General features: G+C 35.4%; 3 protein-coding genes across 3 annotated transcripts; 2 read left to right on the plus strand and 1 right to left on the minus strand.

Annotated features, from left to right (window-relative positions):
- Positions 1–2,121: 2,121 nt before the first annotated feature.
- LOC113669808 (uncharacterized) lies at positions 2,122–6,125 on the plus strand. The gene is made up of 3 exons (XM_089199069.1): positions 2,122–3,139; positions 3,714–3,956; positions 4,584–6,125. Exons 1-3 carry the CDS (start codon positions 2,171–2,173, stop codon positions 4,764–4,766), a joined length of 1,395 nt encoding a protein of 464 aa, XP_089055195.1. The 5' UTR covers positions 2,122–2,170; the 3' UTR covers positions 4,767–6,125.
- Positions 5,558–8,869, minus strand: LOC113669804 (uncharacterized). Its single transcript, XM_027185880.2, has 3 exons — positions 8,708–8,869; positions 8,531–8,633; positions 5,558–7,435 (listed from the first exon to the last, which is right to left on the minus strand). The coding sequence occupies exons 1-3, from the start codon at positions 8,785–8,787 to the stop codon at positions 7,310–7,312; spliced, it is 309 nt and encodes a 102-aa protein (XP_027041681.2). The 5' UTR covers positions 8,788–8,869; the 3' UTR covers positions 5,558–7,309.
- A 90-nt stretch (positions 8,870–8,959) lies between these two features.
- Positions 8,960–27,125, plus strand: LOC113669828 (gamma-tubulin complex component 5). The gene is made up of 35 exons (XM_089199132.1): positions 8,960–9,092; positions 9,163–9,215; positions 9,541–9,594; positions 10,482–10,596; positions 11,137–11,233; positions 11,553–11,635; positions 11,822–11,839; positions 12,387–12,527; positions 12,785–12,894; positions 13,883–13,972; positions 14,229–14,325; positions 15,203–15,352; positions 15,564–15,612; positions 16,547–16,602; positions 17,056–17,121; positions 17,458–17,535; positions 18,542–18,657; positions 18,905–19,022; positions 19,528–19,575; positions 19,732–19,762; positions 20,161–20,217; positions 20,413–20,584; positions 21,132–21,166; positions 21,928–22,007; positions 22,091–22,159; positions 22,267–22,329; positions 22,665–22,756; positions 22,952–23,036; positions 23,627–23,747; positions 24,143–24,339; positions 25,052–25,096; positions 25,464–25,544; positions 25,914–26,002; positions 26,109–26,209; positions 26,930–27,125. The coding sequence occupies exons 1-35, from the start codon at positions 9,015–9,017 to the stop codon at positions 26,983–26,985; spliced, it is 2,991 nt and encodes a 996-aa protein (XP_089055258.1). The 5' UTR covers positions 8,960–9,014; the 3' UTR covers positions 26,986–27,125.
- Positions 27,126–27,410: the final 285 nt, after the last annotated feature.

The following is a 27,410-nucleotide window of genomic DNA, read 5'->3' on the forward strand; positions in this document are numbered from 1 at the left end:
TGTTAGCTAAACAACTTTTAAAATATCGTTCTCACGCTTTTTGTAAGACCTTTAACAAACAAACAGAACAATTTTTTACAAATTTATTAATTTTTAAACCATTTTTATAAAACTAAACTAGTGAGCAGCACTTAGCGAACAGTTGTTGTAAAACTTTTGTTACTCCGATGCGTTTCGACGCGTAAATCCTAAACGCCTGTATTCATAAGCCGTAGTTAGCAGCTATTACGTGGGCCAAAGACAATAAAGATTTGACCGGATTTGCCAACAGGAACAGACAAATTTTTTTTTTCAAACTTTTTTTTGTAAGGTGAGAAAAAGATTTGGGATTCCTAGCTCACGTAATGGCTGCTAACTATGGCTAATAAATATTTGTAAAGAAGAAGTCTTGAAGAAGTCTACGACAAATAGACGAAACGTATTGGAGAATAAAACAAGGTTTACAGCAACAGTTCGCAGAGTGCTGCTCGCTGATTTAGTTTTCAATATTAAAAAAAAGTACCCCGTTCGACCCAGCAATATTTAATAGGTAATTACCGAAGCCGCCCTCAGCTGGCTGCAATATGTCTGATAACCCTAACTGCCTCAGTAAGTATCGATTAAATGGCACTTCCCGCTGGCAACACGTCATAACTTTCAAGCCATTTTCGGTAAGTCTTGTCTGTGAGTAAAAACCACAGTAACTGTGACGCAAACACACACAAAAACAAACAAAACAAATCATTTCCAACGATCGCAGAGATATACGATCCGAAATTCAAAAAAATCCAAAGTTCGGTCCCAACAATCGATGAAAACTGCAAACCACTGCCGTTGCAGGATCTGCAAATCCGTTAAAATTTCGCTCTGAATCCGACATCCGGCAAAAATACTGTCACAATCCGCTGATCCATTTTCCTGTTTACTCCATTCATTACTATTTTAGAGCCCCTTGTTGCAATTAAAAAACAAAAAAGAACGTCTAACTTTGCTCTCTTTGTGTTTAATTAGTGAATGTAACTTCGGGAAAGATCGGTTTATATTGATCACGTTGCTGGCCTTTCTAAAAGCGTATTAGTGTGGTTGGGGCCTGAATTTCACAGTTTATTTGCGATATTTTTGCAGTTAAGACCTTTTATCCTAACATTGCGTTTTCATTTAAAAACGCATACTTTTTGATGCGTTTCGCTAAAACTTCCTGATTTTTGCATAGGATGAATGCTACGTCACCGCGATCAAACCTTTTTTTTTCACCTGCTTCATTCAAAAGACTCCTCTATCAAAAACGCGTTCAAAGGCCATTTTCTTCAGCGGTTTCGAATTGTTGGTGTTTCCGTGTAAATAATAGGGTAAAAACGCATCAAACTGCGAACGTTTCCAGACCACAGCTAAAGTTGGAGCAAGAAACTTGGTCATTTTTTTAATAGCTGAGGAAAGAGAAGGCCTTTTTATGGTAGCAAATTAAAACGAAAATTTAAATTTAAACTTGATTAACCAGCAAGGCGCTGAACAATCATTACGTATGTTAATTACACTGTCATTCATTAGCCATTTCAAAGAGGAATACTGGTTAGCTTTTGTTTAAAAACATTCAGCGTCAGTTTGAAAAAGCAATTTTTTTAAATGTCACTTGAGAGCTCTTTTCGTGCTCATTTTCATCTCAGTTATAAATAAAATATTCTCGTGTGATACATCGCTCTTTTCAAAACTGAACGAATTTTGCACAGTCCCTCACTTTGTTCTATCGTTCATTAATAGTCGTAAAAGCCCTTGAAGTACTCAATTGCTAGTGTTTAATCACTGAAAAGTGTTCATCAATTCTAATGAAACCTAACACAGCCCAGCAGCTGTAGTTCTTCTTAATGAAACTTGGATCTGACTCACTATTCCGTGAGTAAGGCTCCCGGCAAGTGGTCTCCTCAATCTGATGAACTTGGAGCCCGAATGGCGCGTCTTCCTCTGCTTCGTAACGTGGGAAACCACTCGCATCGCATGTTATTGGATTCACGGTTCGACCTGTCTTTCATTACTCTATTACTTCCTTGACACCCGTCGTTTCTCTGCGTAATTATGCTCATTTGTGTTCGATCTGAATACATAATTATGTTAAATACCTTGTATTTTGCACCATTTATCATCCGGAATAAAAATAGCAAAAAGTATTTCGCTTTTACTTTTCTTCGTTGATAACATGCAACCGGCTTGGGTGGCTTCTGTCAAAATTATCAAAAATTTCAAACCTGCTCGTTTCCTGCTTCGATATCTAATTCCAGCATGGCTTGTTTTAACCGTTATTTTGCTGTTCAGCTTCTATCGCCAATCGTCGAAAAGGGAAGAATCAACTATACAAGTGAAAAGCAAATTGAACCACAGCTTCAGGTTTCTGTCAAAGACTGAAATTTTAAGAGAACGCTTTCAGAAAGAGAACGGACTTGTGGGTGCGATCAGGAAAAATTCTTATGGGACTTCTGGAACGGCGGTTTGTGTTGTAGATCCAGCAATGACTGAATGTGGCGGCAGTGGGTTCTCTTCCTTTCTCCTGTTCACGTTGGATCATATTATGGTGTGTCGCGCTCTAGGAATCACCCAGCAAACTGTGTTCTGGAGAGGTTGTAATTCCGCTTGCGCGCGGGACCCAGCTGTAAACTCGTGGATGTGGTATTTCGAGCCTGTTAACGAAGGAATGGAATCAAAAGTTGAAAATGTTTTTTGTCCTTTAAGCCTTAAAGATATTACAGAAGTCAGGTTAGAGCATTTTAGCCACGTGGATGAAGCTGATTTAAGGACAACGATCATAGATAATAGTTTTAGTGATAGAAGCGACGTTGAGGGATATGGTGAAAGCCGGATCATAACAACAGCGGAAAGAATCCGTGTAAACAAATTAATTCGTCAGTATGTTAAGCCCAATTCTCGAGTAAAAGAGAGAGAAGACCTATTTTATCATCGAAATATGGCGGGGTTCACTCTTTTAGGAGTTCAAGTTAGAGCAATAGATCACTGGATGGAAGCGAAAGATCACAAGCTACCGTCCGTGATAAGCTGGGTGGAGAGAGCACGAGAAATTCTTGAAACTTTGCCTCAGCCAAGAAAGATTTTCATCGCCAGCGACAACAATGAAGTTATCCAAAAATTTATTGGTGTTTTTGGAAAAGAAACGGTTAGTGTTGATTTTGTATAGTGTAAGTCCATTCAGCGTTGCAGTCGCTCTATTCAAAGTTTACAAGCGTTAATTTACTAGTAACGAAAAAGGAAAACAGGAATAGATTTTCACGCATTTGATTGTAACAGATTTGTTACACCCATTTGGAAATCACTGGTGATCCTTGTAATCTGACTGGCTCTCGATCGGTGGTGCGATTTATTCCCAAACTGCACCATTTCTTGCTTAAGTATCATTTCTATCCCAAACAACGAGAAAACGACCCTGAAACAAAACAAACAATCAAATTTCATTTCTTGTTTAAAGTAACTAATTCAGTGCAGGAAAATGAGAGACAAAGGAGCCATCGTGTGGCGAATTTTACAACATTTGTCTTCAAATTTTGTCTTTTTTTTCCAAATAAATCTATAAGTTTTATCGAGGATAAAATTTGGCGATTTTATGTAACAAGTGGAAATTTACCATCTTGCTGTGCAATCTTGAAGGGGGGGGGGGGGAGGGGGGCGGTCAAATTTGAATCCAGGGGGTCATATTTTGATCCAGTGATTTTTGTTGCTTTATTGTTTTGCAGGTTGTTTTCACAGAAGCTTTCCGAGCAAAGGAATATCACAGTCAGACGCCTCCGCATGTATTTAAATTCAAATACAACGCAACTCACCCGTACGAGCGAGAAATTGGCACCCAAGTGCTGATGGACATTCTGCTCTTAGCCAAGTGTGACGTGTTTTTACATGCCGAGTCCAGTGTAGCCGCTCTGGCAAGTTACTTCAACCCGCATATGAGAAGCTATTTCATGGATGAAAAGCCTGCTAAGGTTGGTTTAACCCTTTAACTCCCATGAGTGACCAAGAGAGAATTCCTCCTTGTAATATCAATACAGTATCAAGCAGACAAGATAGAATGATAAAGAAAAACATCAGTTATATTAAATTAATTCAGTATTATCAACTCAGTTGATAACGTAACTCGGCCACCGTTTAGAGTTTCGAAGCTGACGTTTCCAGCGTTAGCCCGGCCCTCGTTAGAGAGAATGCCCTTCGTCAGAGCGTCAGCGTCTTACACGAGTTAAAAAGAGCCAAATAATCTTGTAAGTCACGGTGTTTAAACAGCGTCTAACTTTTTCGTTAAAACTCCAAACAGAATTGTAAATGAAACGGATACCCGTAATTCAATAAGCTTAGCGTTCGGAAAAGTCTCGAGTTTTCTTTTTCGTACTTTTGTGTACATATTTCTATAAACAATTTAATTTTTGTTTGGGTTATCTTACGTACGTGACAGCAGTTGTTTCTTGCGTTTTCATTCAAAAGTTACGCGGGAAATAATTGGCACGCGGCCGGCCAGAATTCATCCCATCGCCCATGCCCGACATTTCACCACTGTGTTCCGCTGTGTTGCCATAATATCGATAACTCACCTGAGTTGTATTAATTGAATTCAATAGGATCAAGGAACAATTCGGCAAAGAAGAAATCTGAATGAAGAAACAAGAATGGAGAAACGAAAGCTAGAGGACGCTCTAGACTTAGAAGCGATAGTGGAGTGTCTTGTCAATCATTCCGTTGGAAGTGCTTGTCCGAATGTTGCCCAGGGTTTACTTGTTGACTTATTTAAGGTTTCTCTTTAGCTCTCTCTGAGTATTTCTCAGAACAAGAAAAAAAATTAATGATTTTAATCTTTGCAAAGATTTTGAGATACAAATGAGATGGAAAGAGGAGAGCTTTAGTGTGGTCTGAGTAATTTAACTATAGAACCTGTTGAGGTCGACACATTTTTCCTTATATTGAAAAGTTTCTTGTAGTTCCGTTTAGTTTTCATACCATACCATATATTGAAATATCTTGTTTTACCAAACTGACACTGATATATCAGAACGCAAAATATTTTCCTCAGTACCTGTAACCAAAATTGCGCAGTACTCTGTTACGACTTAAAACCACTAGAAGCTGTGCCCTGTCGGTTGGCGCATGTGCATACTTGTTTTCGTCATGCCAATAAAGGGAGCGCCCTTTCCATTACCGACCTTGCAGGGGAGTAGCTGGAATTTTCAAAGGGGAGGGGAAGCTGGGGGATACATCAAAGTTAGATAGGCTGCATGCCTTGCATGAGGTGGTTCATACCGCCACTCTACCTTAGTTGCCCGAGGGCCTCAGTTATAAAGGAGCTGATTACCAACTAAAAATGCTCTTGATTGTCAAACAATCAAGAGTAAGGCACACTAACCACTTAAGTCCAGTTGTATACCCAACAGATAAATCCCTATCCAGCGGATAACTGCGAAAAAAACGTAGAGCACTATCCACCAGATAGATATTTATCCTGTGGATAACATTATCCATGCTTTGAACCGAGGCGTGGTCACTCAATCTAACAATACCATTATACAGTTCCTCCACATCACCTCAGCTTTCACAAGTATTTTTTGGAAAAATGTGTTGCTTTTATTATAATTAAATCACCCGAAAAATTTTAATGCTTGAATTTACTTACGTAAACAATTATATACATAAACAACTGTTGTATCAATTTACTATACATCACTTAATGGCTGCTAGCAGCAGTCTATTATAAATCTGATTCGTTTATATTTATCTTGTTATCATAACTGTTCTCTTTAGTTATCAAAATTAACTGTCATGTACATGACCACAAGCTACTTATTATATTCACAAATATATATTTCAAATCGTTGTCAAGTTTGGTCAACCAGTGAATTCTTTGGATAAGCAACTCAGTGCATAACAATAACACTTGTATTGTTCAAGTGAGACAAAACATTTTTGGATTATAAGTAACATAAATACCAAATGCAGCATTTTTTGCACAGCAAACTTGGCCATGTACAAAAAGAAAAAAAAAAAAAGCTTGGCCTCATACTGGTGTGACCTGCGTCTTGGGGTAAAAACTTTTTTGCTCTCATAATTACAATGATACTGTTTCAAATTTGTGCATATTATGTGGTAGTATATTATAAACTGAACATGAATCTATTGTCACTTTACATTATACACTGGAACTTGAGCTTGCTAAATAATATTTAGCCTCATTGCATTGAGGTTGGTTTTCATTAGCGTCTTAGTTGGCGACAGAGTCAAAGTGATACAAGGTGGAAAAAACCAAACAAATCAGAAGCAAATTATCAACACTGCTTATGACTCTGTTGGTTATGATCTATAAAAACTACCATAGTATATATGCCATTGCTTGCACAATATAGTTTTGTCAAGACCATAAGCATCAAATTCAAAAGCAGAATTATATACAACCATTTTCAGTTGGTTGGGGCCTGATGGACGTCTAAATTGTGGCGTTGTCACTGGCCACTGGCTTTGTTTCCAGTGTTTTCAGTGCCAACATGTTGTTTGACCTCTAATGACAGGCTCTCATGTTGCTGGGTAGTTTTGACACACAGCTATTGAGATTTAGTTACCTTCGGAAACAAGGAAGGTTGCTCATGACCACATTGTTACTCTGCAGTCAAAATTCCCATTGTCAAATATTTCTGCACCTCACTCAACTGATTATCATGGTAGAACAAAATGGAACTACTCTGATTCTTTCCACTCATGAATATCCTCACAATTCAAATTTTTTTCATAAAAGGGGAGGTGCTCTTACAAGTTTGAGTACCACTTCAACACTGTCCCAAGTAAACACCAACCATAATGAGGTTCACTAAGCCTACACAAAATAATAAATTAATACATTTTAATGTAACTTAAGCTTCAAGATGCTTAGGCTCTTACAAGTGCTCTGACAACCATCATAATATACAAACTTAAATTTGCCGGCACTTCATGTCTTCAAAGTTCTCAAGTTTTTTCCTAAACCTTGAGATTATATTTCTAGCATAATGCTGAGAAATTCTTAATCCACAAGTTTTGCATTTAATTTTAGAGAAATGACAACTGTTGCAGTGTTTGAAATTAGAGCTTATCCATGTAAGCCTCACAGAGTTGTGCATGTGGATTAATGCACATGCTTACTCTGTTAATTCATACGTAAATTCAGACAATTGTACCCAGTTTGTGTCTACTTGCACAGATCCACTGGTGGATTTGTAACCGTTCCAACATTTGGTGATGATCACTACCTTGGAGAACTCACAATAATGGGAATGCATGTGAACATATGTCAGTTTTTCAGTCTCATTCATTTTGTTTGGGAATGTCATCTCACTAATGAGAAGCTTGAATTGGCATTGTAGGTGACAACATTGACAATGTCATCTTTTGGAATGTAACGACTGCTGGCATCTAAATTAGTGTTATCAAAGAATCCACTCTCTTCGTAAATCTGCAAAACAAACACCATAGCCAAAACAATATCAACATCCCTCTTCTCAACCCATATACTCTCTAGATCTGATTGTCAATTGTTGCCTCTAGCTGCTAAACATTTCCTTACAAATCAGCTACACCTGATTAAAAAAATATAGTGAAACTTCTATTACACAGACACCCTCTGGACCTTCTCAATGTCCACTTAATAGAGGTTTGTTTGGGGAATGTGAAGTCTGATAAAAGAACTCTTAAATCGGTCAAAGTTTTCCCTTTGTATCAATCTTTAAATGTGTCTATCTTTTGATTTATAAAAATGTAACCAGCGCTGTAAACTGATTTGGAGAAAAGCATCACATAAACGTAACAATAATTTACAAAGATGAATCTAAAATTAAAACTGTGTAGTTATTTCGTTTGTTAGTTATTTTCAATGATAAATTTATTCATAAAGCGTAGTCCAATTGGCGATTAAAATTAGAGTTTGTGAAACACTTTCATTGTAACAATTAACTGATAAAGATCCACCGCAATTAAAGATTCTAAGGGACGGGCGGAAATATTGTATTCTCTTTCCGTAGTCTCCTTAACTTTCGAGATTAAAAAAACATATTAAAAATATTATTCAAACAGGAAGTTAGGCCAGAAATGGGTTACAAGCCTTTGAAGTGACCCATTAATAACACAGGTGTATCCTACGCTCTGTCTGCGATAAGACAACTGCGTGTTAACTAAATCGAAGGATGAATAATTAGCAAACAAAGAACGATATCACGAAGAATGCGAAACGACGAAATTCGACATCGAAACAAGTAGTGGTATGACACGTGTGATTTCATTACATGAACAAAATATTTCATTAAAGGGTTAGATTACGTATCGAAGAACTTTGAAGTAACTGTATGTAACTGTTGGTCTTGCTATAACTAAATACGAATTGATACGCAACAAAATAAATTAGAACAGTTTTGATCGAAACTACGATTGCCCAATGGACGGAACCAGTTCGAAAAAAGGAAAAAATGATTTGAGGTAAATTTCGAGAAATAACAGCTGGCTCAAATTCTCTGTGATCATGTGTTTGATGTAAGATAAGCATTCCTTTACCCACCTGTAATCTCCAGAATGTTAGTGATGAATGAAGAAACAATAAACCCAGTGCAAAGCTCGATACAAACACGATGAAGAAATGAAGAAGAACCACGCGATCGAATCTTAAAAAAAAACAACACAGATCGTCTGTCATTTGTCCAAATCATAACTTGTACTAATGTCATTATTGTCTTACTTGCTGGCAGTATCCCCGCTTGTATTTGTGCAAGTAGAAGACGAATTATTGTCAGAGACTTTCCTTTCCCGTTCAGCCATTTTGCAATTGTTGTTGATGACTGCGTTATTGGCTGGAAGGTTTAGTTCTACTTCAACGGAATCGCTGCTCAGCGGTCAACTTAAAAAAATGACGTATGTTCTTGCACAATCTCGAGCCCAGGGTCATTTGAGTTTCTTGTCAGCGGTGTACTTGCAACGAGATATTCTAACAAGAATATTAGTAGAGCCTGCGCTATTTTTTTGTCAGCGGAGAGGAAAACAAAAAAATGGCGCCTATTTCGCTTAAAGATCCAAACATACAGGCACTTGCCGAAGAGTTGGTAAAAGAGCTGACCAGTTTTAAGGTAATTGGTATCTTTTTTACCACAGTGTAAAATGATATTTCTGAAAGCAAATCGGTTTCATTTTTTCCAGAGATCTTCAAGAAATTTTACTCTCTCTGTCCAGTTCGTCTTATCTAACTTTCGGTGAGTTGAAATTTGATTTTGCAATGGTAACATGTCTCAGTCCTTGAAGCATTGATGAGGCACACGTTTGACGAAAAATGCAGTGATAAAAAAGAAAAAGGTTTCTTTAGTTCCTGCTAGTTTGTGATTTTAAACTCAGATTTCTTGACGTGTCGTGTACTTGTCGATAGGCCGTTTGTTGATATATTGGTCGTGGTTTGCAAAAGACACTTGACCAGATTAATTAAAACAGGAAATCCAAAATAACTAAGACTGCAAGCAATTAGATTTTCAATGCAGTGATTTTTTTCAGTCCTTTTTTGTCTTAAGTGGGCTTACTTTACAGGTACCACCAGTTTTTGGATGTCAATAGCCAAAAAGTGGAAAGGAATATTGATGGGTGAGTTAATATCAGTGGATATATTTGAATAAAAATTTTTCTTGAAAATGAATAAATTGTATAGCTGTGTAATTAATTATGATAAATTTAAATTATTTTGCTCATGCAGTTTTGAATTGTTACAAGAAATATGCTTAGTAATTTTTGTGTACTTAACCCAGTAACTTCCAGAAGTGATCAAGATGTAAATTCTTCATAATTATTCATACATTACCTAGCAAACAGGTAATGAGAATACTCAAACCTTATCAGGTAGAAGTTGTTATCTTGATCTAATACCAAATTCTTGCAACAAATTTACAAGGAAATGTGTAAGAGCCAGTTGGGAGAGTTAGCGATCAGGGCTGGGTTGTTCAAAGCTGGGTTTAGATAACCCAGGGTTAGTGTGAAATCGGATTTCAGCTCTGGAAGCTTTAAAGGAAAATTCAGTAGAATTCTTTTTGTCAACAATTTGATGATTAGATGCTCCATATAGAGTAGAGGAAAATGATCCCAAAAAGGCTATCGAACAAAGAAGTATAGAAACCCAGATTAAAATTTAAGCCTGGGTTAGCGCTAATCGGCTTTCGAAAAACTGGGCCCAGATCTTGGGAGTTAAAGGGTTAAACATCAGAGCAAGTGACCAAGACAGAATTTCTCCTTACAATATCAGTACAATATCAAGCAGACAAGTGATGAGAATAAAGAAAAATCTTAATTAGGGGATTATTAGTAGACCCAATACCAAATTCTCCAAACTAACATCACAAGAACTATATGGCAGACTGTAATGAGATCTTGGGAGTTAAAGGGTTAAAAGACATTATAATATTTGAATGAAGAGACATACACAAAGTTAAATGAGATGTGCATTCATGTGATGTATTTTGCTTGAATCTTATTGACAGTGTTTGCCAGAAGCTGAAAGTTCATTCTCAGTTGGAGAAGGCAGAAATTTTGAGAGATTTATGTAACAAGTTTCTGAACTTGCCTTTAACTACACAGTCCCAGGAATTGATAAAGGTACATTTTATTTGGGAGTAGGTTATTCAGAATTTTTTTCTAGCTCATGTGATTTTATGTATCAAACACTTAACCCTTTCACTCCCACAAGTGATCAAAACAGAATTTCTCCTTACAATATCAATACAATATCAAGCAGGCAGGTGATGAGAATAGAGAAGAATATCAATCATGGGATTATTAGTTGATCCAATACCAAATTCTCTGAACTAACATCATATGAATTGTATGGCAGATAGTAAGGAGAATTACCAATTGGATCTTGGGAGTGAAAGGGTTAACCCTTTGACTGCTAAGAGTGACTAGCATCTAATTTCTCCTCACAATATTACACCTCAATCACCTATTATGGTCACAAGAATAACAGAAATGATCACCATTTTGTCAGATGGAGGTTGTCATCTTGATCCAACACAAAATTCTTATAACGTCTTCATGAGAAAAAGTGTGACAGCTTGACAGAAGAATTAACAATCAGATCTTGGCTGTTAAAGGTTTATCAATGAGTAACTGCTTGTTTTTTTTTTATTAAATTTACAGACAGATGCCCATTATTCTCTCATCCTGTTATTGTTAACTCTTGCTGATTCTCCAACTAATGTTGATTACGGGCCACCTCAATCTCAACAATCTTCAGGTATGGGGAAGGTTTTTGCTTGGTGCCCGTTGCTGGCTGAGTAAGGGGTGATCCCCATCTATAATTTGGGTGGTGATCACTTTGTAAAGGACAACAAATGGCTTGTAGGTAATGCACCCATGATCCTATGATATCAAAACATATCTTCTCAGTGATAAGGTTTAAATAAACTCTTGACTATCTCAAGTATCAGCACCATTTTGAAAAATAAAGGAATTGGATTAAAATCCTGTTTTGAGCAATTGGTTGTTATTTGTGTGATGTGTCATTTTGCCTTGAAGTCCTAAAATTGGTTGTCTCTTCCATGTTTTAATTGTAGAAGAGGAGTGGTTTGACTGGAAAAGTTATTTACTTGATGGAGAAGAAGAAGAAATTCTTGGCCTGCCTGTTCAGTATGATCAGGTATTGACTTTAATTTACCGATTTTGTTTGTTTTTTTTGGAGGAATTCCCTTGGAGTAAACAAACATGATATTCATAAAATAGATTGTTGAATCTCCGAACTGAGTGAAGTTTCTCAGTCTCGATCTAATATTTTGATAAAATTGTTTTTACATGATATGTTATTTACTTTGTGTTATATTTGCAGGATTGGTCGGATGAAGAGGTAAAAACATTTTTCTGTTGTAAATAACATCGTTTTAGATATTGTGTCTTGTTTGCCAACTGTTGAGATATCTTTGGTCCACCATGGCCATGTTACATTTTAACCCTCAAAGTCTCACTAGTGACCAAGACAGAATTTCTTCTTACACTATCAGTATGATATCAAGTAGAAAAGTTATGAGAATAAAGAAAAATATCAATTAGGGGATTACTGGTTGATCCAATTCCAAATTCTCCAAATGAACGTCACATGAATTGTATAGCAGACAGTAAGGAGAATTACCAATGAAATCGTAGGAGTTAGAAGGGTTGAATGTTTCACTCTAAGATAAGAGAGCCAACTCTTCCCACACATGACTATGCACTTCATGATTTGCTAATGCTGAGAATTGCATAATCCATCAACTGAAGGCAATATAGCTTGGTTGATAATTTTTCAGATTCTCAATGCATCACTGCTTGATATTGTAATAATAAAAATGGGGAAAACTAACCCATGAATCAAGTTGAGAGTGAAATGGTTAATTAAAGCTGTTATTCTTATACAGGATGAGGACTTGGATGTGATCAGTGATTCTGGGATCAGCGTTGTTGAGAGGCAATTGGCTGACAATGAAGAAGAATCTCAGAGAAGTGTAGAGCACAATGTCAGTGATAGAGAAGAGATCATAAGCCCCAGGGGTGGCAGGGTACGGTTACTGTAAATAATAATGGAATATTAACAGATATTCAAAGGAATCTTGACTGGTCAGGTAGAGTTTTCATTGAAAACTTTAATAGCAGGGTAATAGGCTAATTGAATGGCTAAGTAACAAGTTTGTATTTTTCATCCTCGGAATTGTCAGTTACTCACCGACCAATGCTAACAGCATTGCTCTGCCTCCCCCCCCTCCCAAAGAACAAAATTTAAAATCTAAGTGGTTTTTTTGTTGTTTTTTTTTTTCAGGACGGAAGCTGGATTTCAGATCACATAGTTCCTCAATATTGGGAGAACACATCCAACAATTTAACTCACACAAACACATCAGAATGGAATTGTTCCATAGCAGAATCATGGTACAGTACATCTCTATTTAACCCTTAACAGTCCCTAGCATCAGTATGCAAACTCTCCATACTGTTCTCTATACATTTCCTAAGGTGCTGACAAGGAGAATTTGTTTAACAATCAAGAGCCTCTTTAGTTGGTGATCATTTCCTTTATTCTCGTAGCCTAAATGTGTAATTTGGGGATGATATTTTTAGGAGAAATTAGATTTAATCACTCTTAGGGGTCAAAGGGTTACGAAGTCTTACATAAATGTTTAGGATCAATATCAGTGTCTGGGCAACTGCCCACCTACCCCTCCCCTAACCCAACATTAACCCTAACTTGTTATCATTTGGCTGTTGTTGAGTCAGGGGAGGGGTAGGTGGGCAGTTGCCCAGATACTGATATTGATCCAATGTTTACTTAGTAGTACTGATTGAAATTACTTTGAATTCAACTCTTTAAATTCCAATGCTCTCTAATACTGCGGTCTCAATCATATACACCCTAACATCAGTATGCATATTCTCCATACTGTTCTCTATACATTTCCTAATATGCTGACCAGGAGAATTTGTTTGAAAATCAAGAGTAGTTTCAGTTTATGATCATTTTTTTTTGTAGTCATGACCTTAACATATGATTCAGAAGTGACACTGCGAGGAGAAATAGGATGTTAGTCACTCCTGGGAAATTTAACCCTTTAACTCCCAAGATCACATTACTAATTCTCCTTACTGTCTGCCATACGGTTCTTGTGATGTTAGTTTGGAGAATTTGGTGTTGGATCAATTAATAGTTCCCTAATTAATGTTTTTCTTGATTCTCATTACTTGCCTGCTTGATATTGTATTGATATTGTCAGGAGAAATTCTGTCTTGGTCACTCATGGGAGTTACATGGTTGATGAAGTGGTTTCTCTTTACAGTTTTACAGCTTTACAGTTTTACAGCTTTACAGTATAAGCATTATCTAACATTAAATCTTCATTTTTTTTTAACTCTGTAAACCCAGGGATAGCTATCAAAGTGGACGCAATCCATTTTATCACAGCAATTGTAACAAGACACTCACAGAGACTCAGATTGTGAGGGAGACCTTGTGGTGAGGCGTAACATTGATCTGTTCTTGCCTTTTGAATCTTTTGCCTATTTCTTGTCATTATTACACACCAAAACATCTTATAAGATATTTGTATCAAAGCTTACAGTTTACATCTGTCTGTAGCCTTCATTAATTTACACCACTAGGATTTTTGTGCATGTATTCACAACTGTAATATGAAACAAATTAAAAGGAAAAAATCAAATCAGACTGGTTACAAATTAGAATTTTAATCAAACCATGGTTTTCTTTGTAGGATGCTTGCTGGAGCACAAAACACATTTGTGTACAGACATAGACAGTATGGCAGAATAACTGTCCAAGGTGGAATACAAGTTCTTCACCTCACTCCAGTAAGTTAGTTGAGGCTAGAAATCTCTCCTCACAATTCTGTCTATTAACTGCATTTGCTGTGTTTAAAAATTTCATGATGGTTTAAAATTTTCAAAGCAGTTTTTTATTTTTACAGTATTCATTGTCATAGTTGAAACAAACCAAAAAAAGCCATAATGCTGTTGATTGAAAAACTTTTAAATCAAGAAAATAAATTTCCAAACTGTTAAGAGCAATCCTGCTGAATTTGAAAAAAATTCCAAAATATTTTAGGCAGTAATACAGGTTACTACAGGCAGCATTTTTTGCCATTTACTGCCTGAAAAGGAGGACACTGTAGATAGAATGGTAGATATTTTATTTATTAAGATTTAATACTACATTTCCAGTATTTGATCAAATATTACTTTGCAAATGTGTATTAAAAAAAAAGAAAAAAAAGAACTCGATGAAATGTGACAAAGAAATGTAATTAGTAATTACTGGCCTAGATTGAGCATGATATCATGAATTATTAAAGCAAAGGTCTGAGTTCTCTGCTAAAGCTAAAGGCTGAGGCAGATAACAAAGATACCTGGTTCATGATATAATGCAGAAAACCAAATTTCAATACTTGTCTTTTATACATTTCTTGAACAATCTGCAGAAGAAGACACACAGGTATTGGGTTGTTTTGTCAACTTTGCATGCTATTGTTGATTGACTGTATGCTCTTGACCAATCAGAGTTTAAATAGTAGGTCTAATGTATAATAGTTTTCTTAATAAGACATGCAGTATCAGTGTAGGTCCCATTTATGCACAATTTGAAGATGTAAGAGCCTAGCTTGTTATTATACTTACAGGTAATGTAGTTGTGGTTGAAATTGGTTATCTTTTTATGGCATGTTCCTTTCAGGAATCTCTGTCCAGTTTGTTGTCATCGTTTGCTTTGGCCGGAGAGGAGAGTCTGTTTTTACAGAAGTTTATCTCGTCGGTTGTTGATCCACAAAGCAAGCCAACACAGACATTACAAGCATTTGTAAATTCACTGTCTGGTTACTTTAAGGTAATACAGAGCTCAAAAACTAACAGCATGAGCCATCTAACTTGAATTTGTTTTCTAATGTTTGGAGACCCTTCTGAAATACTTGTGATTGTGTAAGAAATACTGGTATTATTTTAGACAAGTGTGAAAAAATTTTACATAGAATTTGAGTGTTAGTTTGGACGTATTCTTTGTTCTGCCCAAAGACAAAGTTTCTTTCATCTCTTTTCAGGAATTCAAATCACTTCTTTCTTCCCTTGAAAAAGCCATTATCAAACAGGGTAATTAAAAATAACTAAAAGTTGTTTTTCTGTGTCGATAATATTGTATTCTTGGACCTGTTTTATGCTACTGATATACTTTGTCTTAAGTGATAACAAAAGAATGAATGCCTACAACTATAGTTAATTAATTTTTAATAAATAGGTATTAAATATAATTTTTCTTTTAAGTGTGATTATAGAACATATTAAAATCACTGATTAAATTGATGTTATACTTCATATTTATAATTTTTGCATAAATTCTCTAAATAGCAGTGAATGCTTATTAAATGCAGTCAACCCTTTAACTCCCAAGATCTCATTAGTAATTCTCCTTTCTGTCTACCATACAGTTCTTGTGATGTTGCTTGGAGAATTTGATATTGGATCAACTAATAATCCCCTAATTGATATTTTTCTTTATTCTCATCACTTGTCTGCTTAATATAGTGTTGATATTGTAAGAAGAATTTCTGTCTTGGTTACTCGTGGGAGTTAAAGGGTTAAATGCAATTTAACAGAGTTAGCTACAAAGAGCATCAGCATTCTCTAGTAGTCAGGGTTTTTTTTACAAATGCACATGTGTCGGAATTCCATATACTCTTTGTTTGAGGCGTTCTTGTGTGTGCCTTGAGTGTGAACTTGCAGTGTTGTGAGGGGAGGTGTCAGCTCATTGTCCAGGCAGTTTTCCCTATCCCTTCCCTCCCTCTTTCCACTGTTTATTCAGTGTGATGGGTGTCTGTTTCCCTTTCCTGTGTGAGGACTCACGGCTGGGTTGCCAGGATTTTCTAGCCATGGGAGAAGTCTCCATCTAGGAACTAGCTGCCAATAGTGGAAGCTCTTGGATGTTTTGGGCACCCAACCTCCACTTAACGATGCAGTTGTTAAAAGTTACCTTTTTACAATGGTGTAGACTTGTCATGATATACTGTGCACATAATTGATTTTCCAGAAGAGTCCATTTCATTATTCCTGCTTCAAAACAAACTAAGGACAAAACTAGAAGAGGTTAGTTAAAAAGTTCACCATTATTCTGCATCTGATATTTAATTTCAATCATCCATTTTATCATTGACAGATCTTCACCTAAGAAGTGGTGGCTAGTGGGGGATATTTACTTAACTGTAAACACTCTTAACAGTGAGATAATAATGCACAAAATATGATTATTTATTTTATAACTAATTTATTCCTACAAAGACTACAATATTTTCAGGTGAAAAGCAAAGGATATTTTGAGTTTGAGTAGCCAATCTGAGCGAGCCTTCAATGTTATACTCTGTTTTTGCTCATACTAGTTTTGTTTATATTTTGAACTAAATGAAAGTTATAAATTTGAGTTTTCCAAAAAATGTAAGAATGGGAATTGCCAGCAGTATCATTATGCATGCTATCAGCAAAATATGGTTGGATAATAGTGGCTACATTGTGTTCTAAAATATTTCTGGTTTTGTTTATCAGATATCTTCCTTGTATAACATATATCGAGCTGCAATTTTAAACACAGAAGGAATGAATACTGCCAAGGTAAATTAAGGGATGTATTGTAATGAAACCCTTTATCTCTCAAGATCTGACTGTAAATTCTCCCCTCTAGCTGCTACACAATTTCCTTGTGTATCAGTGAAGAGAATTTGGTTGTAGATCAAGATGACAGCTTCTACTTGATAACTTGATAAGTTTGAGTATTCTCATTTCCTGTTTGATGGTTAATGTATGGTTATTATGGAGAGAAGTTACAAGTTGATCACTTCTGAAAGTTATAATAAAGGGTTGAATGTTGAAAAAGGGAAATGTTTTGAGCAAAGTGAGTTTATTGCAGACATATTGTTAGTAGCAACTTCTTGGTTTTGTATTTATCAGAAAACTTGCAGGCTGCTGACAACATTGTACAGAAATATCATTCAGGCTGATGGACTTGGAAGTGCGGCAAAATGGAAGGTGAATGTGAGAATGATTTTGATAATTTAAGGAGAAATTAGATGCTTGTCACTCATAGAGGTGAAAGAGTTAAATGTTTTCAAGACCCACAATTAGTTGAAGTACTTTTTGCCACCTATACCTGTTAGGATAAGAGTAAATATACAATTTCACTCCAAAGACCTAAAAATTTATTATATGCATGGTCTGCTTCACATTTTGTACATTCTTAGCTCTGGTGTTAAGTCAAGCAGCAATTGTCAAGAAGTTGACAATTTTTTATTCCTCTTATCATCACTTTTCTGCTTGAAAATGCATCAATTTGATGATATAAAGTGAATTTAATAACTATATATTTGTGTGGAATGAGAGCTTCCAATTGATGAAAATTAGGCATCACTAAAACTTTTGCATTGTATATTCTGACCTATGAGGTATATGCAAGTCGCCTTACAAAAGTAAACAAGCTGTATGAATGAACATACTTGATTGAATTGGGTTTTTTTTCATTTTGGCTCAATAATTAGAGCGCTAGACTCCAGGTTGAGAAGTATGGGTCCAAGACCTGGCTGGGACAATATGTTCTGTTTTTGGACAAAATAATCCACTCTTACAGTGCCTCTCTACATCCAGGAGTATAAATGGGTACCAGTAAATTGTTTGGGATGGCTTGTGAAATGTTAGGGGGGGGGGTAACCTTGTGACAGATTGGTATCCCATCTAGGGGAGAGTACCTAACCCTTTAACTGATTGACCAAGACAGAATTTCTCCTTACAATAGCAAGCAGACAAGTGATGAGAATAAAGGAAAATATTAATTAGATGATTATAAGTTCATCCAATACCAAATTCTCCAAACTAACATCACAAGAGCTGTATGGCAGACAGTAAGGAGAATTACTGACAAGATCTTGGGAGTTAAAGGGTAATCTCTGGCTGGATGGGTCACTTGGCTTGAGTACAGGCTTATTAAGTCCATTAATAATCTTATTAATAACCTTTTACCTACCTTATTTTGGATTTTCAGGTCAACTTGTTTTTGAAAATTTTTCTTCAAACTGTTGAGCCATGTCTTCGGTTTATTGACGAGTGGGTGACATCAGGTCATGTTCATGATCCACATGATGAGTTTTTTATTGAAAGGTAGGTAGTTTGGTAGCTTGATTGTTATGTCTTGAGATGTTGTGTGAATCTGCAACTGAAAATGAATGTCAACCATATTCTGCTTACTCCTAAGACAATTGGTGTGGTGAGCGGTTTTGTACTTTATGTACAAATATATTGCACAATTTCTGGCTACCAAAATTTTTTTAAAATATTGAGCTTGGGGATTGTTTTGTCTAAATATCTGAGTGAGCTTCTTTTTTATTGCAATTATTTTTATTTCTAGAGTTCAGTCCATCACTGTTGACAGTGAGTCCTTTTGGTTGGATGGTGTGGTCCTCAGGTGTGCCAATCAACCACTGGACAGTGTTGTGCCTTGTTTTTTACAAGATTTTGTTGATCAGGTAATATCTGGGGTACTAATTTAAGTTACACTGTGCCAACATCTGTAATTCCTGCTGAATAAGATACAAAGTAATGTTTTAATATCAATGATAAATATGGTACATTGTGAAATTAAGATTATCATTTTTGCTAGTATCACTCGAAAATGGTAATTTTCATTGTATTTCATTGAGATATAAACAAGTTCTTATGTCATGGATCTTACAACTGTTGTAAGTTTTAGAGTATAGAAAATGTTTTACCATTGAATTAACTCAAGGTTTTAGTAACCTGATTCCTAAATATACAAGTACAAGTCAGAGTGATATACAAAAATGAATAAATAAGCTTTGTAAACAAATAAACACAAAAGACATACACAAAACTATTTAAACTAAAATTACACAGATTCCAAGGTGGTAGCATGTCACTAAGAGAGTTCTTTGCACAGATTTTAATTGTAAAGAGTATGGTAATTTTGGTATATAATGATGGTATTTTAATTTTGCTTTTTCATATTGACAGATATTCCGTGCTGGGAAGTCTGTAGAGTTAATTGAAGGCCTTGGAAAGGTAAAAGGATAGAATTTTAGATCTTATTTTCATTATTTAGGTTATATCAACATGTATAACATCTTGCTTCGGTTACAGTTCTCAAACCAATACAATAAATATTAAATAATTACTAAAATCCTTTTTAAATTTAAAGTCATATTTTCCTTTCATCAGATTGGTAAACTTCACTCTTTTCAAACTAGAGGTCAGTAGCATTAGTTTTAATTATTACTTTTAAATTTATTTTTTTCTGGGCAATGCAATTATAATAATAATATATTATCATAAATTATATCATTAATTCTAGCAAACTTCAAAATGGCCAATGCCTGCTGAAGGAAATCAGAGTCTATTAACTTCATACAACTGTTCTTAGACTTATTAACTTCATGAAATCAGTTTTGATTTTTTTCATTGTAAAGAATAATACTGTATTTATTTATTTGCATACAAAATGCTTGGAAATATTTCATCACCAGTTCCTCTGACTCCCCTGCTTGTCATTAAGCCTCATGAAATATCTTACCTTTCTCAGCAAAATCAGTCACTGGAATTTGATTTTTCCTTTTTTTTTTTCTTCTTCTTCTTCTTCTTCAAATGTAGGGCCTTTGCACCAAGAGTTTTTGGATAAATTGTTGACTACTTTATCAGATATCTCTAGTGAGTGAAAAAACAAACCATCATGTGTTATGTGTTATTTGTAATGTCGTGATACTTTAATGTCATCTTGTGTCATCTTATAACATGATGAGTTGTTTTGTCCTCTGAGTGATATTTTGATTTGTGTTTCACATAAGGAAGAAAGTTTGCTGCATCTCCCATTTTTTTAACCATAGCATGTTATTTTACTTGCAGAAACATCAGATCAAGAAGATGGTTCAGCTGTTGATGAAATGAGTCTCTTGAATACCATAACAGATTCTAACCAAATCATGTCGGTTATTGAAGATACTGGTGACCATGTTCTGAAGCTTGCATTTGTGGAAACAGAAGCACCAGTTGATCAGAGATATTCCTTGCAAATAAGGTATTCTTTTGCTTACTGTTTTATCAATGATTTTCATTGTGTTTTTTGTCCATCTATATAATTTAATAGTTAACTTGATATATTTTTTTATAGCTCTTGTAGTATAATTGTGATATACGAAATAAATGCCTTTGAAAGCATAAGGATTCATTTAATAATTAGGGTTGAATGCCACTGAAGTCCTAAACTAGGTTTTGATTCTTCCTGTGTGTCAATTTTTTACGGTACTGAAAGTTTTTAGTTTTCAGTTTTCCTTCTGTTGATCCTAATACAGTATTTCCTTGAATAAGCACCCAGACACTCATTTAAAAATTTGATAGACAGGATAGGGTAGGGTGCTTATAGGAGGGAGGGTGCTTAGTTGAAAGGAGGTGCTTATTATTTTCCTGTACTGATTCCATAGTACTTGAAGTTTAAAAAGTTTTATTATAAAGTGGCAATAGAAACAGGTTTCCCTTGTGTCCCTATGATAAAAGAAAGTGTAGGGTGTTTGGTAGTTTTCAGTGGAATCTGCCCTTTTAACTGATGTTTATTTTTTATACTGTAGCTCTACTGCAGAAAAACTGGACAGGATTTGTTCAGGTGATACAGCATTGATTTTGAGAGGCTATTTTTTCCCCTTACCTTTGTTAAAATAATTTGTGATCAGTAAACTGTCAGTAGTAACAATTAAAACAAGTCACTGCTAAAAAAAATTTCATGAACAGGCAGCTTTTTTTGAAACCCATAGTTGAATTTCACAAAAACATTTATTTAATAGCGGAGCTTGCAGAGTGTAGCCCCATAATTATAAAAAATAGTAGTAACCCATCAAGCCAAAAAAATTTGGATGTACAACTGTATGACCATACGACTGTACAAGGTGCTACTTTTAACATGCGTGGTCAACTGTACTGCGGGCATGCTGACGCCACAGTTTTGTTCAGTAGTCCAGTGGTCAGTGCACTGGGCTCTGAGTTGGATGACCCAGGTTCTAGTCCTGGTCATGGCAAGGCGTTGTGCCCTTGAGACATGCACGGGAAAAAAAAATGTGAGCTCTGCTTTTAGGCTTGGCTAAATCTATATATTATGCTTTTACATTTTTGCAATGGTTGACACTCTTCTACTCTCTATCTGGCACATGTTACAACCAACCAGCTACAATATTGCTTTGCATATATACCTTCAAAAGAATACATAAGAAAGCTTTTCAGAGCCTCTACATTTCAAACAAAATATTTTGTGAGGGAGCATGCTGTGACCCCGGGAAAAAGCTCTCAAATTGTCGGCTATCTACTCCCTAACTTATTTAGAGCCCTGTGTATATTTACATAAGTTTGGAATCACTATTCATTTGTCTTTAGGTGTTGGTAAATTGCTCAAACCGGTGGAGCTGTTGCTTTCAGAATGCCTAACACCTCTGCTTAAAGATTGCTGTACACAGGTTGGTTGGCTGTAGGAGAGGAACATGTGAAAAGAAAATTCAAATTGTGGTTGTTTACCTAATTTGATTTATCTCTTTTTTAGGGAAGCTGTTTTGTCACTCACTTGTTGAAAACAGATTATTGTCTTTTGGATCATTTAGCTGCTATGAGGGTTGGTTAAAATAATTTTTTTTCTTGCAAATTTGCTGCTTTTAATTACTAGATTACTAGATTCAATTGCCCGTAAAAAGCTAATTTTTGATCAATTTTTTGTTATAGAATTTCTTCCTCTTGGAGGCTGGTGATGCAATGCATCAATTTTACATTGAGATATTTAATAAGGTAAAGTGTTAGATGCAACTTCAGAACCTTTTTCAATGTTTTTCTTTTTCTTATTTGATGAACCCTTTAACTCCTAAAGGTGATTAACATAAAACTTCTCCTTACAATATCCATACATTCTTCAGCAAACAGGTAATGAGAATATTCAAACTTGTCGGGTAGAAGCTGCTATGTTGATCTTGCACCAAGTTCTCATAACTAATTTACAAGGAAATGTGTAGCAGCTACAGGGGAGAATTAACAATCAGATCTTGGGAGTGAAAGGGTTAACAACAGTTGGTCAGTTTAAGAATAGTCAAAAGTAGTTATCTAGTAACTCTTAGCTGTTTTAACAGGCAAGGCATCGCGTAACGTGGCAGGACATTTCATTCTTGAATAGTTTAATACAAGAAGCTCTACAACCTCGCTTTCCAGATGCTGTTGAAAGGTGAATTTTTTTTTTCACTTTCTTGTTGGCTTTCTTTAGTTAGAAAAATATCAACAAGGGATATTTTTTTATTAGACTACAAATTCTCACATCCAAAGTGATAAGAAATGTATAGAAGATGGTGTGGAGAAGTGATATGTAAATGATGTTAGTGGAATGAATATAGTTTACTCATTTTACAATCTTGATTTGTAGGCTGGTTGTCGGTTTTTCATCAAATGGTGCATCAAGCAGGAAACAGTTGGGTGCATCACTTCAAGGACTGACTTTAAACTACAGGGTTGGTTTTGTACTTAAGTAGAAGCCATCACTGATTTACCGAAAGGTTCAGATTTGTGTTGTGTGTAGTATCAGTAAACACTGATATGTGGTTCAGTTTTACTGTTTTGCACAGATATATTTTAAAAGAATATTCATTTGATACCTGCTGCGTAATTATGAAGTCATTAGATTTGTACAGGAGGGTGTAGGTATTTGTGTATAAAAAATGAACAGAAACGGAACCAACATTGAAATTTCACATCTTGCCCTGCATGGTTAATGTGGAATCTACTTCTTAAAAATTACACTCTGTTGGAGGGATAGATCTAAAATACCTATGAGTGACCAAGAAAGAATTTCTCCTTACAATTTCAACACAATATCGAGCAGAAAAGTGGTGAGAATAAAGAAAAATATCATTCAGGAGGTTATTACCTGATCCAATACCAAATTCTCTCCTAAGGAGAATTATTAGTGACATCTTGAGAGTAAAATGGTTTATCTCATAAAATCTATATTTGTTAGTTCTTAGAGCCTCACACCAATGTCTGTTATTTAATGCCAAACTGTAAAACATCATAATTGGGTGTTTTATCATATTTCTTGCAGGCACCATGGCCAGTCAGTATCATAATTGACAGTTCCTGTCAGAAGCTCTACAATCTTGTGTTTTTGTTTCTCTTAAAACTAAAACAAGCCAAGTGGAGCCTGGATGAGCTTAGATTTTCAGGTTTTGAATTACTTTTTTTTCAAAATTTTAACTCTTTTTAAGGATGCAGTATACTTTTACTGTTTAACAATAATAGATTCCATTTTTCTGTGCATCGATTCAGTAATAGGTCACAGATGATGTCAAAATGTGGTATGAAAAAAAAAGTGGCACACATGGCAAAGCCAAGTGTGTCACTGATGTAGTGTTTAGCACTAAAGGACTAGGGATATAGTTAAAAGTTTAGGGTGGAGTGGTACAGGAAGTAAAGAGATTTTCACTGCCTTATCTCCCCCCCTCCCCCCCACCCATCCTGTCATTTGTTTTGTCATAAAATACTGATTTTTTTCTGGTCTGCAAAGTGAGGGTACAGTACATTTTCTTCCTTAACATCTGATGGTGGTCATGTTTGTTAGACCTCAGAGGCAACAGACTTCAGATGAAGACTGATGACACTGATGATGAGAATGAAACAGAGGATGATGGGCAGACACCTGAATCAGGGTCAGGCTCAGGGTCACCTCCTGATCAGAAATTGCAGCATAAAATGTGTGTGTTCAGGTTCAAATTAATGCAGTTTATCAACTGTATTCACAACCACTTTATGACACGAGTAAGTGGAACATTATCATGTAACATGAATTACTGTAAGGTGCATTTCCTCAAGTAAGCACCCAGGTGCTCATTCAAAATTTCAGTTAGAAGGAGAAGCACTCATTGGAAGGAGGGAGTTTAATCAAGGGGTGCTTATTAATAAAATATAAACATGTACCAATTCTACTGTAGTTGAAGCTTAAAATGTTTTCCTTTATATCCACACTATTAAAGAAAGGTGAACAAAACTTGGTCTGTAACTTGCAGTATAGACTTTGAGCTGGGTTAGTAAGAGGTGTATGATGTTATAGGTGTGGTACACTGCTAGTTGTCTGTTTTCTCTCTGCTGTTAGAACAAATTCTACATTTAGGCTTTGAAAGAAATGCGAGACTCAGAGAACAAATTTAAATGGCGTATAAAAGAGACTTTAAAACTTAATTCAAGGGCTGGCAAGAATTTGTGATCTGATCAATAGTTTGCCCAATCGCCATTTTTCAAGCTACCATTTGCCTTTCCCTAACACTGGGAACAGCAATGTTGTGATAAATGTTTTTGTGTGGGCAGCACAATTTTAGTTGTTTGCAGTCCTGTAACATTTGTCCAAGGATTTGAAACAATAAGAGGGATCTGTAAATGTTATTCTTGAGAAATTATGATTATTTACACCCCAGTTATAATCACTGTTCATTTTTAATGATATTTCCTTGCTATATTTTAAATTGTATGATAGATCTTACATTCAACTGTGCTAGAATTCCAAGAAGCATTAGATCAGGTATGATGCTTTCTTGAAAAAAAAGGCTTGTGTTGCTGATTAAAAATTTTTTACCTTAAAAATGAATTGTTTTTCTCTTTAAGATGTAGATTTTTAGTGTCATTTAAATTGTCGACTATCAACACATTTTCAAATGATATGGTGCACAAAAAAAAGCTCTGAGTGACTCCTGGCAACTGTTATATACTTCATTCAGATTGCTTTGTATTTCCTTGTAAAAAGTAGAGAGAATTTGAAGTTGTATTAAAAGGCAAATGTTGAAGCAAAATTTATCAAAAGAAAAAAAAACAAACAAAATTGCTGCACAGTACAGTTGCAATTTTAACTTAGTGTCTTGTTTGTTTATCAGTTTGCTAATTTTTTTCAGGCAAAGGATTTAGATGATCTTATCAAGGCTCATTCCTCTTATGTTGAGAAACTCTATGATCGCTGTTTGCTGAGTCAGAAGGTAAAATGGACATACTGTATTGAAGGTTTTGAACTCTCACAAGTGACAAAGAGAGAATTTCTCACAACAATATCAATATAATGTTAAGCAGACAGGTGAGGAAAATTAAGAAAAATATCAACTAGGAGATTGTTGGATGATCCAATATCAAATTCTCCAAAATAACATGGTAAGAATTGTATGGCATGGAGAATCACTGATGAGCTCTTGAGAGGGAAAATATAAGCTGTCAAAATGTTTGCCCCAAAAAACTGACATTGAAAATTATTTCAGCAAATGTAGTTTTGGAAAATTTGTTTGTTCAGTTAACAAAACTATTGATTTGCTTTTCTTTGTTTATTTTGTTGTTGTTCTTTTTTCATTTGTCAGGTTGGTTATCTGCGTGAAGTTATTCTCAAGGTCCTCAACCTAGTCCTGTTATTCCAAACATATTGGGATAGGGGCACCGAACTCATCAAGTAAGACTGACCACAGTTCTTGTGCATGAAATTCCGAGACACCCATTCCTCTTATCTTGCAAATTATTACATTTATCATTTATTTAAGTTTTTTTTGTTGTTGCAGTGAAGTGAAATTCAAGAAAATTGAAGAGGAATTTACCAAGTGTAACACATTCCTTGTTTCATGTTTGGGAAATATTGCAAAACGAGGAGCTTTTCCACACTGTAAGTGAGCTTTCGCTGTAATTATATGCCTACCTAGTGCAAAACTTGGTAGAGTTTGTTGCAAAGAGCAAGTTAGCTTTTCCAACCAGGTTAAATCACAATTTTGGATAACCTTCTGCAAACTACTTCTGGTGATGTTGGTATCTTCAATAATAATAGATTACTAGTACTCCTACTTAAAACTACCATGAAGAAAAAGACTTGAAATTTTGCTATTCTGACTCCATTTGAGGTAGTTGTTTAGGATATTTTATTTCCACAGGAATTCATCCAGATGTGCTCACAGTTCATCAATCCTTTAACTCCCATGGGTGACCAGGACAAAATTTCTCCCTACAATTTCATTACAATATCAACCAGATAAGTGATGAGAATAAAGAAAAATATCAATTTGAGGATAATTAGTTGATCCAATGCTAAATTCTCTGAACTGATGTTATAAGAATTGTATAACTGACAGTAAGGAAAATTACAAATTTGATCTGGGAGTTAAAGAGTTAAAGTTCACTTAGACTCTCAAGTGGAGAGAGAAAAAATAAACTATTCATGGGAATTGAACTGAGTGGAGTGCAACTTGGTCTAAAATAAAGAGTGATTTCAAATTGAACCGGCATGCTGTGCAAAGTCTAGTGCCTAAACCATTTTTTTTTACCTTGGAAAATAGCTTTCAAGTTTTACTAAATATTGTTTGGCTTTACTTTGTTTCTTTTCTTCTTTCAGTGGAGTCACTAGCATTTGCCTTAGGATCATCTTCAACTCATGCTCCCAAGGCTTAATTAGTTGGTTTGCATTGAAGTATCAAGAATTATGCTGTCACCACATGGTTCCTGAACAAATGTAGAATAAACTCAGTTTATTTTTATATGTGGGAAGGTTTGTACATTATGGAATTAAATGAATCTCAAGATTTATAGTGTTTCTGTAAGTTTAATTTATTGTTCCACAACAACAACAATCTTTTATAATAACCTTTTTTTGCTTTGAATTATTTTCAATTGTTCCTGGCCCACAATATGGCCAATGCCAGTTTAGGTGGGCCAGTCCATCAAAAACTAATCACAAACAAATCATATAACAGGAGGAAAAAACACTTGGTAAATTTTATGGTGACTAGTTTGCTATATGGCTTACTTTTTGTTGAGAAGTGATTTTAAATTGTTTTAGTGTAGTGTTTAGTGTTGTATTGTATGATCTTAACCCT

This window comes from Pocillopora damicornis, chromosome 1, assembly GCF_964200805.1.
Source record: "Pocillopora damicornis chromosome 1, jaPocDami1.2, whole genome shotgun sequence".
Taxonomy (NCBI): Eukaryota; Metazoa; Cnidaria; class Anthozoa; order Scleractinia; family Pocilloporidae; genus Pocillopora; species Pocillopora damicornis.

Bases quoted from the DNA above. Each gene is read 5' to 3' on its own strand.
- LOC113669808 (XM_089199069.1), top strand. From the start codon at position 2,171: ATGCAACCGGCTTGGGTGGCTTCTGTCAAAATTATCAAAAATTTCAAA. The intron at 3,140-3,713 runs GTTAGTGTTGAT...ATTGTTTTGCAG, and splicing joins GTGTTTTTGGAAAAGAAACG to GTTGTTTTCACAGAAGCTTT. The intron at 3,957-4,583 runs GTTGGTTTAACC...TGAATTCAATAG, and splicing joins TGGATGAAAAGCCTGCTAAG to GATCAAGGAACAATTCGGCA.
- LOC113669804 (XM_027185880.2), bottom strand. From the start codon at position 8,787: ATGGCTGAACGGGAAAGGAAAGTCTCTGACAATAATTCGTCTTCTACT. The intron at 8,634-8,707 runs GTAAGACAATAA...TTTTTTTTTAAG, and splicing joins AGCGGGGATACTGCCAGCAA to ATTCGATCGCGTGGTTCTTC. The intron at 7,436-8,530 runs GTGGGTAAAGGA...TTTGTTTTGCAG, and splicing joins TAACATTCTGGAGATTACAG to ATTTACGAAGAGAGTGGATT.
- LOC113669828 (XM_089199132.1), top strand. From the start codon at position 9,015: ATGGCGCCTATTTCGCTTAAAGATCCAAACATACAGGCACTTGCCGAA. The intron at 17,536-18,541 runs GTGAATGTGAGA...TTGGATTTTCAG, and splicing joins GAAGTGCGGCAAAATGGAAG to GTCAACTTGTTTTTGAAAAT. The intron at 22,008-22,090 runs GTTGGTTGGCTG...TCTCTTTTTTAG, and splicing joins TTAAAGATTGCTGTACACAG to GGAAGCTGTTTTGTCACTCA.